General features: G+C 47.3%; 1 protein-coding gene across 5 annotated transcripts in view; it reads right to left on the bottom strand.

Annotated features, from left to right (window-relative positions):
* LOC309537789 (ATP-binding cassette sub-family C member 12-like) overlaps nucleotides 1-16,666 on the bottom strand; it is a 62,031-nt gene extending 45,365 nt beyond the window's left edge. For 4 of the 5 annotated variants that reach the window (XR_014222014.1, XM_082232852.1, XM_082232851.1 and 1 more), the window contains exons 1-10: nucleotides 16,492-16,666; nucleotides 13,171-13,344; nucleotides 10,675-10,830; nucleotides 8,182-8,329; nucleotides 7,745-7,978; nucleotides 5,445-5,618; nucleotides 3,507-3,654; nucleotides 2,518-2,666; nucleotides 995-1,102; nucleotides 320-592 (exon numbers count right to left, since the gene is read on the bottom strand). Coding sequence is in view for 4 of the 5 variants with exons in the window: in XM_082232852.1 (XP_082088978.1) it covers nucleotides 320-592; nucleotides 995-1,102; nucleotides 2,518-2,666; nucleotides 3,507-3,654; nucleotides 5,445-5,618; nucleotides 7,745-7,978; nucleotides 8,182-8,329; nucleotides 10,675-10,830; nucleotides 13,171-13,344; nucleotides 16,492-16,511 (1,584 nt within the window). In the remaining variant the exon portion in view is untranslated. The remainder of the gene's footprint in view (nucleotides 1-319; nucleotides 593-994; nucleotides 1,103-2,517; nucleotides 2,667-3,506; nucleotides 3,655-5,444; nucleotides 5,619-7,744; nucleotides 7,979-8,181; nucleotides 8,330-10,674; nucleotides 10,831-13,170; nucleotides 13,345-16,491) is intronic. The other variant, XM_082232853.1, reaches the window with a different exon arrangement.
* Nucleotides 16,667-19,092: the final 2,426 nt, after the last annotated feature.

Below are 19,092 nucleotides of genomic sequence, written 5' to 3'. Positions count from 1 at the left end.
ATTTTTACCGTTCCCTCACCCAACCACGGGCCATAGCCAACTAAGTTTTAATCAGAGTAGACCCACTGAAATTAATCTACCTAAGTTAGTCATGCCCATCAATTTCAATGGGTCTGCTTTGAGTAAAGATAGCACTGGGTATAACCTGTGTTCTGTGCATGTATCAGCAACTCGGGGTAACATTTCATACATCTGACAGACACCAGCCCACAAAAGCTTATGCCATAGAAACATGTCAGTCTTCAAGGTGCCACACAGCTCTTCCTTGCTGGACTTAAAACAGCTACTCTTCTGCAAATTATCATTCAGGTATACCTACTTTCTTCACCATAAAACTGATGTTGGACAGGACATTGCTACTACTGCACTCCTTCCCAGAACTTGATATCTGAGAGTGAGACGTGGCGACTCCAGTCGTGGATTGGGGCTTGCGTGCACTTTTCACTTTCAGGACATTCTCCTTATTACTTCTAGTGGTGCTTTCACTAGGCAAATTCACCCAGGACAAAGTGGCGTTTTTCAGGACGACAGCATTCCGGGGGTCCTCCAGTGCCATCACATAGGCAGGGGGAGTTTTGGTGAGCAGAATTTTCTAAAGGAAAAAAAAGGAGAGAGGCAGGTCAAGGATGGCACCCAATAAAGTAATGCACAGAATTAACTCCTTATGTGATTGTGGCAGAGGTATGCTTGGAGTAAAATGGGATGTCCAGAAGCTGTGTGTCTAGTCACTGGATAAATAAACTCTGGGAACTAGCCTGAATGTCAGAACTAACATAATTTTAAAAAAAATCAAGAGCAAAGGGTTATGAACAGAGTAAAATTACTTGTACAGTTTCCTGTAATTTCCCCAGCAAGCAGCCTCCGGTGTAATAATAGATTAAAGTGCACATTGCTACAGCAAAAGTGTGGTGCAGCCCAGGAACCTCAGCCTAGGCCATTGTTTCTCATGCTCCCGCTGAACAAACCTAAAACATTTGTGTTGTTGTTGTTTTACCTCCATTCTTTTAATAGCGACATTTGCTTCCGCAAAGGCTTTCACAGAAAACGGCAGAATGGCAAGTGAAAACCTCATGACGTTAAACATAGCAATCATGCTGAAGGCCTGAAAAGGGAAAGGAGTTAAAAGGCAGCTGGTATCATGGCAGACGGGGACTTTAAACCTCGCTCCCTGCAGTCCGAGCCCAACATTCCAACCGCTACACCACCTTGACAATGGCAACATGGACTAAAGCTGCCAGGTTGCAATATGAATTTTGATGCTGCACTGAATTTCTCTGATGGAGGCTTGGGAGACACAGTTTTTCCTGTTCCCACTCCTTCTCCAGCTCTTTTGCCATATAGAACAGTGTTCCCCAACCTTGGGCCTCCAGCTATTTTTGGACTACAATTCCCATCATCCTTGACCACTGGTCTTGCTAGCGAGGGATGATGGGAGTTGTAGTCCAAAAACAGCTGGAGGCCCAAGGTTGGGGAACACTGATATAGAACATAAGGAGCTGCATTATACTTATCGTCAAAGTGCTCGTCCGTCTAGCTTAGTATTGTTTACAGGGTCTAGCAGCAGCTCTCATAGGAACATAGGAAGTTGCCTACTGAGTCAGACCGTTTGGTCCATCTAGCTTTGTCTACACTGAGCAGCAGTGGCTTGTCAGTATTTCAGACAGAGGAATTTCCCAGCACAACCTGGAGATGCCAGGGATTGGATCTGAGACATTCTGTTCATGCTGTAAGCTGCCCAGAATGGCTGCAGAAATCCAGCCAGATGGGCATGGTATTCTTAATAATAATAATAATTCTGCATACAAACCAGGTGCCTACCACTGATCTATGGCCCTTCTGAATTTGCTGTGGAAGGAGGTAAACCAGAAATCCAGCTCATCAGCACAGGTATGTAGACAAAAGGACCAACTCCAAATACTGGTTTTGACCTATAAAGCCTTGCACAACACAGGACCCCAATACCCCAAGGTTTCCAAGGGCTGCCTTTCCAGGTATGAACTTACCCAGACCCTACAATCAGCATCCGAGGTCCTTCTCTGTGTGCCCCCCTCTAAGAGGTTTCCAGCTAACCTCTTAGAATGTTGGGGGGGGGTTATATTTTTTTAAAAAGGCATTCGATCAAGTGGACTACTGGAGGAGGGATGGAGTGATCTTTCTCATCTCTACCCCCCATGCTTGTTTTGTGTGCAGGTTGTGGATGAAGAGACTTTTCTTCTTCCACATCTAGCATGGAAACAAAGCAGGCTGGTAGACAAGGGATGGAGTGATCTATTTTTCCTCCACTGAACTTCTCACTCTTACCTCCAAGGAATGCAATGCACTCACCATCACAGAATGTCTGGTCATCCATGGTGAACTACATGGTGAACAGATGAGTAACCACATACAAAGCTGGAATAATGTTAGTTTGACCCTAAGTTTTAGGGTGGCAGAAAAGTAATGTCAACATCATCAGGGTCAAAATATGAAACTGACAAAATGATCATTGACAAAATGTAAATTGGGGCTAAGCCTTACAACAGAGGCTGTTAGCTCTTGCTTCAGAAGAATGTGGAAGGTGAATGTCAAGACAATCGCCGTGGTGGACACGATTGGAGTTAGGGCAGAATTCATGCTCTGTACATATCCGGCTTTTTCCAGCATTATCCTTTCCTTTTTTCTGGTGCCTGGGGAGTGCAAAATACATATATCAAGCTGTTATGATTTTAGCAAAGTGGTAAACCACAGAACCTTCTAGGCTAGGAATGCCAATACCCTAGATGAGCTACCCCACTGCAAGCAAATGACAAGACCCCACTGATTTTGGAGGCAGTGGTAACCCTTCCGCTAACAGAGCTGGGTTGAATGGGTTTAAACCCCTTTTCCAAGCCTAGGTGCCCTCATGGGGAAGCAGATCACTCCTTCCCCAGTCATCAGTTTGAAAATCATATTTTGAAATGTATTTATCTGCATTTATTTTATCAAAAACATATAATTTGATAACATATAAGAAATACAGTAGAGAGAACTGAACGAAAAGCAAACCTACGGAAAAGGTACAAATTCAGGTTGCCGCATTCACAATCCCTGGGAAGAATAATTATTGGGATTGGAGGCTTGTGACCTGTCCTTTTTAAAGCTTTGTTCTGTCTTTAGGTATCAGGATGTTCTCCTTGGGGATCCTATATTCTCCCTTGAAGCTGAAGAGCTACTAATAATTCCAAATAGTGGCATATTTCACTGTGGGGCATCTGAACATTGGCTGTCGTCATTTGTATATAATGCCCCTCCCATGCAGACCTGCATGGATCAGCGGAGAAGGAGGGCTGTGTGCTTGTACTTGCCACATGGCAGGTGTGCAGCAGCGACATCCACTTTTGGCCACACCACTTGTTCTAGACAATGGAATGCTATTTTGCAAATTATAATCTCGGATGACCACTGAAACAAAGACAATTGCAGGTAACAATCCACTTAAGGAACTCAGCTGAGATGCAAAAGAACTCTTCCCCCGCCATGCCCCATACCTTTGATGGTATTCGCAAAAGATTTCTCCCAAGCATACATTTTAATCAGCTTGATGCATGTTAAAATCTCAGACATTACTCGTACACGCTTATCCGTCTTCAGAATGGCGGCTCTTCGGAATACAGATGTTATCTTGGCTATGAGCATCTACAGCAAATAGGCAAAATGCGAAGAGAGCAAACAATATAAGAGACAAATACTAACAGGCCTGTTGTTTTTTTTTTAAAGCCCTTTCAGTGTTGGGGAAGGTCCAAGTAGCTCAGTGGTAGAGCACACGCTTTGCAGAGAAGGTGCCTCTCCCCCTACGAAGTAGCCCGGTAGTGCCGCTAAAGGGCAGTGGGATTACTTGGGCAGGGACTATGAGGCAAGAGGGTGGCAGGGGACGCTGGGGGTTTAAATTACTATCAGACTTTGGAAAGCTTGTATGACTGGATCAAGTTCATCAATTTTGTTGAATCAATTAAACTAAATACAGTGGTACCTCAGGTTATGGATGCTTCAGGTTACGCATTTTCGGATTGCACACCGAGCCGAACCCAGAAGTACCAGAACAGGTTACTTCTGGGTTTCAGCAATCAGCCTTTGTGCATGCGCAGAAGCGCCAAATTGTGACCCACACGTGCGCAGACGCGGCGCTGTGGGTTGTGAATGCTGTGGGTTGCGAACGTGCCTCCCTCACGGATCACGTTCGCAACCCGAGGTTTCACTGTAGTTTTAACTGGATTTTGAATAAATGTGCAATTGATTGTTACGGTTATGAACTTTATTGTGCCATGATCTTTCTTAGTGTGCAGTGCAAACCACTGTTCTGAATAATGCTTTTCGTAGGGCTGAGTAGGGCACACAGAGGAATGGGTTTATGGAACCAAGGGGGCTGTGGCCTGAAAAAAAAAAGGGAACCTCTGGCTTAGAGGACACACCAGTCAGAAAGTTCTTGTTCAACTTCCTGACCCTCAACAAGAACATGACAGTGGTGAGTACAAATAAGTCCAGTGTCATCCAGTGAATAGACTATGGGCCCTTCTAGACACGATGCGTTCAGAATTATTTGGGCTCATGATGGTATGGGGACCATTACACACGATCTTGCTTTCAGCCCTGTTTGCACCTGAAAAAGTTTTGAGAAGGACATACCGCTTCATATCCACTCCTGTAGCTTCCTGCTGAAATCCTGTGACATTTCACGCTACCAATGTTCCAGGTTGTGCTGTACGAATGTTGTACTATAGGGTGACGCCCCAGGCGGCAGTAACACAATAATATTGGGGAAGCATCACAGAACAACTAATAAAGGGGAGTGGTGTGCGGATGCCCAGGGATAAATCTACCACTATTATTGCATCAGGGGCCGTATTGACACGCTAGGCATTTAAAGCACCATTTTAAATGGCCGTGGCTTATCCTAAAGGATTCTGGGAGCTGTCTTTTGTTAAGGGTACTTAACAAAAGAGTTGTTAGGAGACCCCTCTACTCCCCTCCCAGAGCGGCTGTTCCCAGTGTGGTTTAACTATGCTGAGGGAACTCTGGGAAATGGTAGCTCTAAGAGGGGAAGAGAGGGGTTCTCCTAACAACTCTCAGCACCTGTAACAAACTTCAGCTCCCAGGATTCTTTGGAGGAAGTCATGACTGTTTAAAGCAGGACCAGAGTGCTTTAAATGTATGGTGTGAATGAGGCCAATGACATGTTGCAGAATATACCCACCAAAAATGCCCACCCATCTAGGGACCTTTTTTCTAAAACAGTTATTGACATAAACTTACCTCGCCAAACCTTTATTAGGCATTACAAATATAGGCGATCATAAAACATTCATATATAAAAATTTCAAATATATACAGATAAACAGCCATGTAAAAAATATGTAATAACGAGGATTTTCATTGGAGTTTCTTCCCACTAAATAGTACCATTATTATGTAGGACATAACTGTGTTACCTGTACAGGTATGAATATAATATAAAGAACCAGCCCTAGGAGTGCCGAGGGACCAAGGATGATGCAGGAATAGATTGTGCCGATGATCATCAGCAGAGGTACAGCAAGCGGCAGGGGACAAACTAAAGCAGCGTCAAATACTCGATAGCCGTCATTGCTTAGCAAATTGATCATCTGAAAGATACAAAGGAACCAAGAATGATGCTGTGACCAACTAGTCAGAAGGAAGAATGAGGGAGAAATTCAGTTTGGTTCACATTTAAAGATGAACCTACTAAATTTGTACTTTCTTAAACAATGTGCGAGCCATCCTTGAAGTTTCCACTTTTCTGAATTTTGCAATGAAGTTCTCCTGTACGTGTAATGTGTACCAAAATGCATATAATAAAGGTACATGTGCACAGAAATCTCACACTAATAAAAATATACAAAAAATGCATTATCTTGAGGAAATGGCTTGCAAAAATGTGTGTTATTAGTTTAAACTGCTTACATCTGTTAAGATAAATTTGCACTAATATGTCAAGTTTTCATGAGGGCGTTAAAAAAATTAGAAGAGTGTTGTGGAAATGCAGACTGGAAAAATTAGAAACTCAGAGAATCAAAGTCGACAAATTTGTCTGTCTCTAGTCAGAAGTGATCTTGTAATCAAAGGTTTTCAATTCATTGTCAAGGCATGTATAACACCTGAATCGGCTGATGTATAACCACATGGTTTTTAATGCCAGCCTGCTGTTCTGGATCTTCCTGAAGGCCTACCTAGTCCAGCGTTCTGCTGCCCAGCAGGACTAAACAGAAGTCTGCAAGTAACACAGGAGGGCAATGGCCCTCTCCCACTGTTGTCCCCCACCAATAGCTGGCTCTAGACCTGGAGGAAACATCTGGTCCATCATGACTTGCAGTCACTCATAGCCTTATCCAGTGACAGGGACGCCAACTTGGGCCCCAGGTTATACTGTATTGGCCCAAATATAAACTGCACTCACAAATAACCCGCAATTTCAAAATTCAAGGGGTGGGGAGAAAAAAAAACATTTTCCCGCACCCCCGGTCCGCCAGCAGCCTCCCTCCCTTCCCTCTTTCCAGTGGCTTGAGGGAGGCTTAGGAGCAGTGGGAGGGCTGTACACCATTGCCCCGTGCTCCCAGGCTGTTCTCGGGGGGGGGGGAGAAGCCACACCGCTTTGCCGGTGGCCTTCCCTTTCCTCCCGATGGCCAGCAAAGCGGTGCTACTCCCCCCTCCCCAGAGAGCAGCCTGGGAGCATGGGGCAACGGCGTGCAGCCCACCTGCTGCTCCCTAGCCTCCACGGAGCTGTTGGGGGAAAGGGAAGGTCGTGAATATAAGCCACACTTTAACTTTTAGCTGTCAGAATTTGGAGGGAAAGTGTGGCTTATATTTGGGCCAATGCAGTAGGTGCCCAGCACATGTGACGTGACGTCATGATGTCATGCACCCCACAGCCTCAGAACCTGACTTTAGGTGGCACTGGAAGTCAGATTCTGAGGTCTTGCAAGGCCTCGGGCAGCATCTTTGAGGTCTCAAGAGGCCTCGGTCGTGACTTCCGGTGCTTCGCGAGGCACCGGAAGTGACATTGGGGGTCCTGCGGTGTGGGTACTGAGCATCCCTCAACAAAATTTTTGTGTGTGCTCGTGGCCCTCAGGGCCCTCTATAGCCGGCACCCCTGCCCAGTGATCAGAACAATCCTTTCTAAACCTTTCATCAAAGAAGTTTTACCAATCAAATGCCTCCTAGGAGGTAAGTTAATGAGAGCAGGGGGAAGGAAATATTTTCAGCTGGAAGGCCATGTTCCCACATGAGAAATATTTTAAGGGCTGTATGGCTGTAGTGGGTGGGGACAGAGGGAAAATGGGTGGGGCAATGAATTTGACAGGAAGTTACATGCTAGTCATTCCGGTTTCTATATATACACACACACCACCTAGGCATGCAAGAGGCATTATCACATTTCAAGGGAGCATTCCAGATAGAGGAGAGTGTGCAGCAGGAGCAGTGGACGGTGTGGCCTGAGGAGAGGGGTGTGGCCTGGTGGACCACATATGGTCCTCATGTCTGAGATTCCTCACCCCTGAATGTATGTGGCCAGAGTGCTAGAAGAGCAGTGTTCAAATGCCTGCTTAGCCATGAAACTTGCTTGCTGATCTTGGGCAGTCACCATCCCTCATTGTAACCTACCTTGTGGGATTGTTGTGAGGATTTTAAAAATGGGAGGAAGATAACCATGTCCACCACCTTCAGCTCCTTGGAGGAAAGGTGAGCTACAGATAAAATAAAGCCAACTTACTTCGCTGACAGAGATGCGTGCCAAAGTCTTAAATGACAGCAGCTTCTCAAATGTCAGGGTCGACACGGCAACTTTTAATCGGATAGCGGTGCGGTAGTTGATGGCCCAGGCCATTGACCAGAAGAAGATTTTGGAAAACTCTGTGATGAAAAGGGCTATGCAGAGGCCAATCCCATGGATGACGTCCCAGGAGTCGTCTTCACTGTGCGCCAGGATGTTGTGGATGATCACTGTCTGCAAAAGAGTTTCTCGGTTACTTTTCAGGGTGGGGAGATAATCTGCCAAATGGAAGGTATGCTGGCTGAGGATGATGGGAGCAGCAGTTCAAACACTTCGGGAGAGAGCCAGGTTGGCAAATGCCGCCCGACAATCCCCCCACCCACCTTCAAAACACACATTTCAAGCGTGTTTATAAATTGTATTTCCATGCTACTCACCGGGCCCAAAGCACCAATAATAACTGAAATGATGTTAGCCGATATGTCTACCAGAATCCGGGTCCTTTGAAATTTAAACACCACTCTGCGTAAGGAAGCTTTATTGGGACCGACTTTGGCCAGCTCTTCTTCCCAAAGGTGTTGCAGTCTGTCAAAGGCAAACAACAGCACTGCACATTTCCTCCACTCGCAAGCTGGTTGGAAGAGACCCACTTCTTATGGCTAGCTACAAAGTCAGTGCTGAACAGATGACCTTTGCAATTCTATGGGAGTAATTCCTTGCACAAGTTAGTTACTCTGAGCATGTTAAAAGTGCTGCTGCTAGCTAAAAACACATTTAATTCCACACATTTAATGGGCTTCCAGGTATGCAGGCACACATTTTAAAGTGAAATGCCGCTTACCGCTCACCTTCATCTCTCCAAAGACACATTTACACTGTAAGCTCCTCAGGAGCAGAGACTTTTGCCCTGCTGCCATTTTTTCTGTGTGCATTTGGGGCCGCAATGTCACACCAACAACAATAAAACTTTTTCTGTGTGTGTGTGCGTGTTTGGGGTTGCTGCTAATGTGTGTGTTTTTAGCGGTTGAGGCAAGAGCTGCGCTGAGGGAGATGCTGCCCACCGAAGTGCCTAGGACACCTGACTGAATTCTTTGCCTCTTCCTCTGTATTCTTAACTGGCAGGAAGGACGGTGGAGCCGGCTTCTGTATTGCCGGGCTGAGGGAGGGAGCGAGGGACGGATGGAGCAGCTTTGCTGGGCTGCTTTTCCCTCAGAGAGGTGCCCCTTCCCTTTTGCGCTTCTGAGGGTGAGAAGCCACCCCATGGCCGAAGGTAACGGCTCTGTGCCAGGCGGGGACTCGGAGGAAAGCGAGCGCCAGAGCGGCATGTGCTGTGCACCCAGGGGCGGGACAATCAGCCCATGGGCCGATAACAGCACAGTGGTGCGATCCTCTCGGCAGGGGGGGTGATCGTGGCATGGCAGCGTGATCCTCCCAGTGGGGAGCCAATTGCAGTGGCACGATCCTCCTGGTGGGGGGGCAATCACGGTGTGGTAGCACTATCCTCCTGGCAGAGGGTTTATCACAGTGTGGTGGCACGATCAGGCCAGGGGGGATTTTGTCACCCCCCTCCGGGATGACACCCGGGGCGTGCCGCCCCCCCCACCCCTTCCTATGCCCCTGCCTCTGGGGTCATAGGAGTAAAGGGGACAGTGAGCCAGGGAGGAAGTTCAGGCATGAGTGATACTACCTGGGAGGAAGGGGGAGGCATATGTAGGCACCTGCCTAGATCAGGGCCTCGCTGATAGTTCAGAAGGCACCTCCAGCTCAAATATAAGCTCTCATTTTGACCTGTATCAACGCTGAAGCAAATGCTCCACTAAGAATTCTAATATCCAGTGTCAAGGCAAAAGATGCCATGCTGATGGCCAACGTGGCTGGAGGACAGAGCTATCAATTCTATGGCATGTATTCATGAATTAATCTTGGATTTATATACCAAAATATCTCACAGTGGTTCACAAGATAAATAGGGATGGAAGAACACAAGGCTATGGCTACTTTCCTTGTCAGCACATGATGCTCCTCCTTCCAATGATATGTGAAGCAGCAGGAAGACCGTACCTCTGAGCAGATGCAGAGGCCTTTCAGCTTGGCTACTAGCTAAGAGGTCTTCCCTTCGGAGGCGGCATGCCCTCTGAATGCCACTTTGCTGGGAATCGCAAGTGGGAAGAGCACCATGGTGCTCAGGTTCCTACTTCCAAGCTTCCCACCTGGCTGGCCACTGTAAGAACAGGATGCTGGAGCAGCTGGGTCTTTTTGGCCTGATGCAGCAGCTGGACCCTTCTTGTATTCCTGTGTTAAGCCTTCCTGAACTAAAGAATGAGGAACAGGCCTTACTGGGGTGCCTGGGTTTGGGTGTTCACAGATGCCAGGTCATGGCACCAGCCCTGCTCATAAGGTGACTCTGCACGGAAAAATTGCAGGGAGACTGGATGAAATCAGGATCATAACATTGCATGCACAACAAAAGATCGGGGGGGGGGGGGGACAGTGGCCTTCCATCCTGTTCCCCTGAACTTTACATGAGTGGAGGAGCAAGAAGCTGCAAATAGTGTTATTTCCTAGCTAAGAACTGCCTATTATACTCAAGTTCTCGAGAGCAGAGATGGGCATGAGGACATGCAAATGATCGTTCCCTGCATGCAGAAAACGCTCTTAGATATACAGTGGTACCTCTGGTTGTGAACGGGAACCGTTCCCAAGGCCCGTTCGCAACATGAAAAGAGCGCAACCCACAGTGGCGCGTCTGCACACGCATTGGTTGCGATTCGGCGCTTCTGCACATGCGCGTGGCGTCTTTTTGTATTTCTGCGCATGCGCGAGCAGCGAAACCCAGAAGTAAACCTTTCCAGTACTTCCGGGTCACCGCGGGACATAACCTGAAAGAACGTAACATGAAGCAAACATAAAGCGAGGTATGACCCTGCTACCTTTTGGTGTTTGGTTCTGAGCTATCAAGGGGAGAGAGAGGAGGCAAGGAGTCCATGCTGAGTTTGTGCTTGAATCCTCGGAGCATGAGGTACGAGAGCCAAGAAAATGTCGCAAATGAGAGCAGCCCTGCGTTGTCTATTGGATTCACAGCTGACCTGCCCGGGAGAGGGGAGAGAGTAAAATAAAACAAAAAGCTATTGCATTGCTAGCAAGCTGCCTTCTGCTGCATCAGGCAGTTTGTCCATCCAAACTCAAAAACTCTCATGGGTTTTCTCCTAATGTCTAACTGAGTGGTTTGCAAATTTTCTAGGGTCACAGCCCCTTGGTTCCATAAACGTATCCCCAATGCCCTCTATCCTATGAAAAACATCATTCAGAACAGTAACAATTAATTGCACATTAATTCAAAATCCATTTAAAACTATTCAGCTTAATTAATTTGACAAAGTTGATGAAGTTGATCTAGTGAAACCAGTAACTGCATGATATATATATATATATTTTAAACACATTCTTAACTAAAGAAAACATAAAGGTAAAGGAAATATGAAGCACAAGCTATTTATAGATAGCTACTTACCAAATATGTACAAACCTTCACCTGCCACAGATGTGCCGTAACTAATTCATAAAGAAATCAATAGCTATTACCAATAATTAAAGGTAAAGGTAAAGGTACCCCTGCCCAAACGGGCCAGTCTTGCCAGACTCTGGGGTTTGTGCGCCCATCTCACATTTATTGGCCGGGGGCCAGCGCTGTCCGGAGACACTTCCGGGTCACGTGGCCAGCGTGACAACGCTGCTCTGGCGAGCCAGAGCCGCACACGGAACGCCGTTTACCTTTCCGCTGGTAAGCGGTACCTATTTATCTACTTGCCCCCGGGGGTGCTTTCGAACTGCTAGGTTGGCAGGCGCTGGGACCGAGCAGCGGGAGCGCACCCCGCCGCGGGGATTCGAACCGCCGACCTTTCGATCGGCAAGCCCTAGGCGCTGAGGCTTTAGCCCACAGCGCCACCCGCGTCCCTAACCAATAATTAGCTAAATACAAATAAATGTGGCCAAAAGGAAGTAGCTCTGAAAGCGATAAGATAAGTTAAAGTTTCTGCTTTTTAATACGGGAAGTCACACCCCAGCTGAAGGTCGCCAAAAGAATTGGGCACTTCTTATTTGCTATCCTTTTGTTGCTTACGCAGATCATTCCACTGTTCATATGTACATATACTCTTTCTCCCCTATATTTCTACTTGCAAATATGCTTGTTAGCACAGACCCAGATCATGAAAAACCAAGGGTGGAAAAGGTGTGGCCCTCCAGATGTTGTTGGACTACAATTCCCATCATCCTTGACCATTGGCTGAGGCTGATGGGAGTTGGAGTGCAAGAAACATAATGAGGGTCACCATCTCTTCTGCAAATGGCTTTTTTATGCATAAGGTACAGGTAAAGGGACCCCTGACCATTAGGTCCAGTCATGGCCGACTCTGGGGTTGCGGCGCTCATCTCGCTTTATTGGCAGAGGGAGCCGGCATACAGCTTCCAGGTCATGTAGCCAACATGACTAAGCCGCTTCTGGCGAACCAGAGCAGTGTACGGAAACGCTGTTTACCTTCCCGCTGGAGTGGTACCTATTTATCTACTTGCACTTTGACATGCTCTAGAACTGCTAGGTTGGCAGGAGCTGGGACTGAACAACAGGAGCTCACCCCCTTGCAGGGATTCGAACCGCTGACCTTCTGATCAGCAAGTCCTAGGCTCTGTGGTTTAACCCATAGCACCACCTGCATCCCTTTTTTTTATGCACACCCGTGTGTTATTTATAATTCATTTATTTCTTGACTTTGGCAGAACTCGGAATGGTATATCTAGAGCGCCAAGCACTGACCAGATCTGGACCTGCTAGCTTCAGGAAGTTTCTGGTTTTATCATAGAAAGGAGGGGGATAAACGTCAATGGAATAAAATAGGACTTCTTTTGTTCAATATCATGGTAACATTGCATTGAACAGAGAGAGCCATAAACAGAATCCTTTCAAAAGGTCTGTCTCTCATCAATCAGTGTTAAGGAGACGCCTTAACATTTCAACGGATGGAGTATTTTTACAGCCCAGCAATTCACAAAAGAAATCCACCTTTCAAAATAAATAAATAAATAAGGTGCACAGTTTTATGCCGACCCACAAGTTTGAGGTTTATTTATTTATTTATTTATTTATTTATTTTTGCTGGCCTTTTTCCAGCGAAGAACGAGAGGGTGCAAATGCTATTCAAAGCAATCTTTGTTAAGCTGTTTGCATTCCAGTGGGAAGGGATGTTGTTCAGTGGTTGTGCATCTGCCTTGCTTGCAGTAGAGCCCCCCCCCCCCCGGTTCAGTCCCCAGCATCTCCAGGTAAGGCCTGAAATCCTGGAGAGCTGCTGCCGGCCTGTGTTGACAGTATTGAGCTTGATGGACTCAATGGTCCGACTCGTTAGGCAGCTTCCTAATGCCACACAACTTGCCTTGCTTTCAGGCGGATGGGGATCATGGTTTCCAAACTTGGAGAATATTTCTGGTGGAAGGACTTTTTGGCAGTGACTGTGTTGAACCCGGGACTCAAGCAAGAATCCGACACATACACCTTGCCCGCTTGCAGATCCCATGGTTCATCGCTTACGGTCAGATTTCTCTTCGAAGTAAAAAGAGAGGGAGAGAGAGAGAGTCTATTACTTTAACAATGAGAAAGAAAAAAGGGAGTGGAACAGGCTGCTTCTGAAGTAGTGGACCATCCATCATTAGGAGGTGACTAAGGTTGATGGCCATAAAGAAGGTTGATTGCTGAAGAATTGATGCTTTTGAATTATGGTGCTGGAGGTGACTCTTGAGAGTCCCATGGACTGCAAGAAGATCAAACCTATCCATTCTTAAGGAAATCAGCCCTGAGTGCTCACTGGAAGGACAGATCCTGAAGCTGAGGCTCCAATACTTTGGCCACCTCATGAGAAGAGAAGACTCACTGGAAAAGACCCTGTTGTTGGGAAAGATTGAGAACACAAGGAGAAGGGACGAGAGAGGACGAGGTGGTTGGACAGTGTTCTCGAAGCCACTAACATAAATTTGACGAAACTGTGGGAGGCAGTGGAAGACAGGAGTGCCTAGTGTGCTCTGGTCCATGGGGTCACGAAGAGTCGGACACGACTAAACAACAACAACAAGGTCAATGGCTATCTATCAGGGATGGTGTATGTAACACTGGGTTTCCTGTGCCTTCAGGGATCATACCACATGGCCTTCCAACTTTAGCTTTTATTTTTTGAAAACTTAGTTGACTTTCCTATCATTGGAGCAAGAGAGGTCTCTGTTTGCCATTGCTGTGGGGCAAGATACCCACAACTATCAATTCCGAGAGCCCATCTGCAAGAAACCATTTTCATTTGGGTGGCAGAAAGAGTTGGTTAGGTCTTGAGCAAGTAAGGATCCCAAACTGACAGGGCACCATTTATTGGCTCTGTTCGGCTACGATCCTTTCTTCCCAAAGAGTATGGAAGTCAGATGGGGGATTGCCCAGGCATTGACAGACTAGCTGGGGCCACAAGGCTCTCACTGTTGCTTACCTGGAAAGGGAGTGACAAAGGGAGTAACAAAGGGAATGAGAAAACTGTGGGAGGTCAACATAGCATAAATATAGTGGTGACCAGGAGCACCAGACTGGTTCAGCTCCTGCATTTGCACTGCACCATCCTCTCCATTGCCTCACCTTGCCCCCTACCAGGAAGAAACAGTTACCCACCTGTTGGGAAGCCAGCATAGCAGCTCCATCCTAACCAGCTTACAGTGGTGCCTCGCAAGACGAAATTAATTCGTTCCGCAAGTTTTTTCTTCTTGCGAGTTTTTCGTCTTGCGAAGCACGGTTTCCCATAGGAATGCATTGAAAATCAATTAATGCGTTCCTATGGAAACCGCTTGCCAGGCTGGCGGTGCGGAGAAGGGCTTTTCTCCCCACTGCAAGCCTTCAGGACAGGTATGGGAACAGAGGGGGAGGGGCGCAGCGCTTCTCCTCTGTTCCCGGGGCTTGCGGTGGGAGGAGGGTTTTTCCTCCCCACCGCCAACATTCAGAACAGCATTCTGAATGTTTGCGGTGGGAAGGAAAACCCTCCTCCCACCGCAAGTCTTCAGGACAGCCTTCTGAAGGCTGGCGATGGGGCAGAAAGACCTCCTCCTGCCGCCAGCCTTCGGAGCAGCCTTCCAAAGGCTGGCGGTGGGGCAGAGAGCCCTCCTCCCGCCGCCAGGCTTCGGAGCATCCTTCCGAAGGCTGGCGGTGGGAGGAGGTCTTTCCGCCCCACCGCCAGGCTTTGGAGCAGGCTTCCGAAGGCTGGCGGTGGGGCGGAAATACCTCCTCCCGCCGCCAGCCTTCGGAAGGATGCTCCGAAGGCTGGCGGCGGGAGGAGGTCTTTCCGCCCCGCCGCCAGGCTTTGGAGCAGGCTTCCAAAGGCTGGCGGCGGGAGGAGGTCTCTCCACCCCACCGCCAGCCTTCGGAGGAGGTCCGAGGACAGTGGGGAAGACGCGCTGCGCTCCCCTGCTGTCCCGGAGATTTCCCTATGGGCTTTCGTCTTGCGAAGCAAGCCCATAGGGAAATTCGTTTTGCGAAGCACCTCCAAAACGGAAAACCCTTTCGTCTAGCGGGTTTTCCGTCTTGCGAGGCGTTCGTCTTGCGGGGTACCACTGTACTGCTTCTGCTCCTTGGGATAGTATAATTAGAATCATAGAATCATAGAGTTGGAAGGGACCCAAAGCATCATCTAATCCAGGCTTCCTCAATCTCAGCCCTCGAGATGTTTTTGGCCTACAACTCCCATGAACCCTAGCTAGGACCAGTGGTCAGGGATGATGGGAACTGTAGTCTCAAAACATCTGGAGGGCCAAGGTTGAGGAAGCCTGATCTAATCCAAATCCTGGAAATGCAGGAATCGCACTGAAAGAATCCCTGATAGGTGGCCACCGAGTCCCTATTTACAAACTTTCAAGGAGAGAGAGTCCACCACCTTCTGTGGGAATCCATTCTGCAGGTGAACAGCTCTTACCACCAGAAAGTTCTTCCGAATGTTTAACTGGAATCTCCTTTCTTGCCATTTGAATCTGTTAGCTCGGGTCCCCCCGCAATGGGGCAGCAGAAAACAAGCATGCTCCATTTTTCATCTGACAGCCATTTCAGAATCCCAGACTGAAGGACTATCCATGGCCTCCTGTGTGGTGGCCCTTCGGATGTCATTCTCACAAAGGGGGTGGAGCTTAGGAGAGGTGGATTGGAGGTAGTGCGTAGCTGAAGTATGGAACTCGCTCTGACAGCAGGCAGTGACCAATTCATGGAGGAGAGGGCTATCCATGGCTACCAGCCATGATGGCTGTTGCTCTGCCTCCATGCTGTGCTGAAAACCACAAGAGGGGAGAGGGCTCTCGTGCTCAGGCCCTGATTGTGGGTTCCCCACAGCCACCTGGTTGGCCACTGTGAGAACAGGATGCTGGAGTAGATGGGCCATTGGCCTGATCCAGCAGGCTTTTCTTCGCAGCAGTCAAACCTCCCCAGTCAATTCTCCCCTGCAAATACCTCCCATCCCTGAACCGATTTTTCCTCCTGGTGGGCTCCGAAATAAAAGTGTGTCCATTCAGGAGAAACTGTATAAAGGTAATACAATTACTTGGAGGGACTTGAAACAGAAAACTATTGGGCAGGCTACTCTCTGCTTAAGCCAACCTCCTGCAAATGTTTCACAAAGTGGGGAACCCCATTGCCCACCCTTGTAATCTCTAGCTTTGCCCTTGGCTAGAGTGGGTTCAGCACTTATCTCTTTTCTTGCTCTGCCATCTTCTCTTCAAGGTGCTCTAATATGGCTTCCCCTCCGTCCCTCTTCTCACTTGCTTGCCATGTTAGTTCGCTTCCATCTGGAAGGAAGCTTTTGTCTCGGTCATTCCGCTCAGACCAGCTTCTCCCTTTCCAACTGCCCTGCTCAACGGTCACTCTGAACCTGCAAGGAACATTCCGACATCCATGCAAAGTTCCTTCCGCAGTGCTGATTCCTGTTAAAGAAATACCAACCCAAACATTCTGTCCGGGGGGGGGGGGGATGCCTCATGAGACCAGGGCCCTGCAGGATCTGATTTCTTTCCTGTAAGACAGAGGTGTTCAGCCTGGCTTTTGGCTTGGAATTAACTTGACCCCTCCCCCTCTTTCTTTTTTCCTTTTTCCTTCTGTAATGGAACTCCTACTTGGGGACTTCCCTGGCTTTTGTCTGGCCCATGTAGGACCAGTCTGGATAGTTAGCCTTGGTGAAGACTTGACGTTTTCATCCCCAAAAAAGTTTTTGAGTTTCTGCTGAAATGAGGCTGCATTTTAATGTTGTATTTTAATGTTGTTTTTTTAAGTTGTATTTCAATCAATTGTTTTATCTGGTGTTAGCCGCCCTGAGCCCGGTCTCGGCTGGGGAGGGTGGGGTATAAATAAAATGTATTACAGTGGTACCTCGGGTTAAGTACTTAATTCGTTCCGGAGGTCCGTTCTTAACCTGAAACTGTTCTTAACCTGAAGTACCACTTTAGTTAATGGGGCCTCCTGCTGCCGCTGTGCTGCTGGAGCACGATTTCTGTTCTCATCCTGAAGCAAAGTTCTTAACCCAAAGTACTATTTCTGGGTTAGCGGAGTCTGTAACCTGAAGCGCATGCAACCTGAAGCATATGTAACCCAAAGTACCACTGTATTATTATTATTATTATTATTATTAAAGCCATCCCGGTTTGTGGCCATCACTGACTCCTGTGGCAGGGAGTTCTGCCTCCAATGTTTGCAAGATTTTAAAGTGAGTGGTCCTTGTTCTGTCTCCAGTTAGAACCCTTGTTTCTGTAGGAGAAAGGAAAGGCATTTATTCTGGGACACGGCTGGCATGAGAGGCAAAAGCTGCTTCCTGAAACCCCTGATATATTAGCACATATATAAATTACAAGGAGTTACATGCAGGGGAAAGATGGGTTGCCAGTAGGGGTGGCTGTGTCTAATGATTTCAGTACTTTCAGCTTCTCGTCTTTCCAGTTCTCATCTTTCAGTTCTCCACATTTCCACATCACCTTGATTTTCTTTTTTAAAGTCATCATGAAAATTCCTCAGCATTTTCGAGCAAGTGTCTAATATACACTTCTGTGTGCAATTTTGCCTAACGCACACATTTTGCAAAGCATACTTGTCCTACTATAACACATGCTTTGTTATTTCCACCAAAACATATGCATTCTTGTACACTTCTTACCCTAGGAAATGCATTTTAGCACATGCTATTTGGCTGGAGAACTGCACAGCAAAATTCAGAGAAGTGCAAATTGTGAAGGACAGCTGCATTTCAGTTCATGCATTGCTTCGGAAAGTGATAATTAAGCAGGTTTCCCTTTATATGCAAAATGAACCCAGTTCCGCCCCCACTCTACTCCCTGTCCCTAGTTTTGGGCTTTTAACCCAGATGGAGCCCAAGTTAATTTGTGTGGGGAATGGGAAATCTCAGCAGCTACAACCTCTTGCTTCTAACTTAAATATTGTTTCCTGCTCCCTCTATTGGCCAACGTTTCCAGAAGCTTCTGCTACTGAATATACAGTGGTACCTCGGGTTAAGTACTTAATTCGTTCTGGAGGTCCGTACTTAACCTGAAACTGTTCTTAACCTGAAGCACCACTTTAGCTAATGGGGCCTCCCGCTGCCACCGCGCCGCTGGAGCACGATTTCTGTTCTCATCCTGAAGCAAAGTTCTTAACCCGAGGTAGTATTTCTGGGTTAGCGGAGTCTGTAACCTGAAGCGTATGTAACCTGAAGCATATGTAACTCGAGGTACCACTGTACTTTCCTTTGAGTAAAAGAGTACTGGAAACCTGCCCCAGTTCCTGGATGATGGAAGTTCTGGGGCACTGCATGTTTTTAGGACAATGACCATTGTTTAACCCACAAAGCCATGGAGCCAGGGCATAACATTTTGGGGGACTTAGAAGGTGGCCACAAACACAGCTGCAGGTGACCTGGAATTAAGGAGCCCCTTGGATGTCAACATCAGCAATGGCCCCAAGCAGCTGCCTGGGGGATGACAGGCATTGGACAGCTGTGTTTGGGCTCCTCCAGCTGAGCTGTTTATGGAGCATCCATCCTGATTTGCTTGAACAAAGCAAATGCACCATTTAGACTATGCCCAGCCTTTATTGAGCATTTTTTTCTGTTTGGTTTATGGAGGAGAGGTTATACAACAGTGCAGGGTTTTTTGTTTTTGTTTGTTTTTTTGCATCTTCCTATTAATCATTTGTTCATTCCACGCTTTTTGGAGCATTTGCTCAGCACTCCTCTAACCTCAGGAAGTCAGGTTTTCTCCCAAGTGGATTTATTGTACTAGGAATGCTTTAATCCACTTTAATTGCTTAA

Source organism: Podarcis vaucheri (assembly GCF_965113315.1).
Source record: "Podarcis vaucheri genome assembly, chromosome: 7".
Taxonomy (NCBI): Eukaryota; Metazoa; Chordata; class Lepidosauria; order Squamata; family Lacertidae; genus Podarcis; species Podarcis vaucheri.
This window is presented reverse-complemented; position numbering and strand designations above follow the sequence as displayed.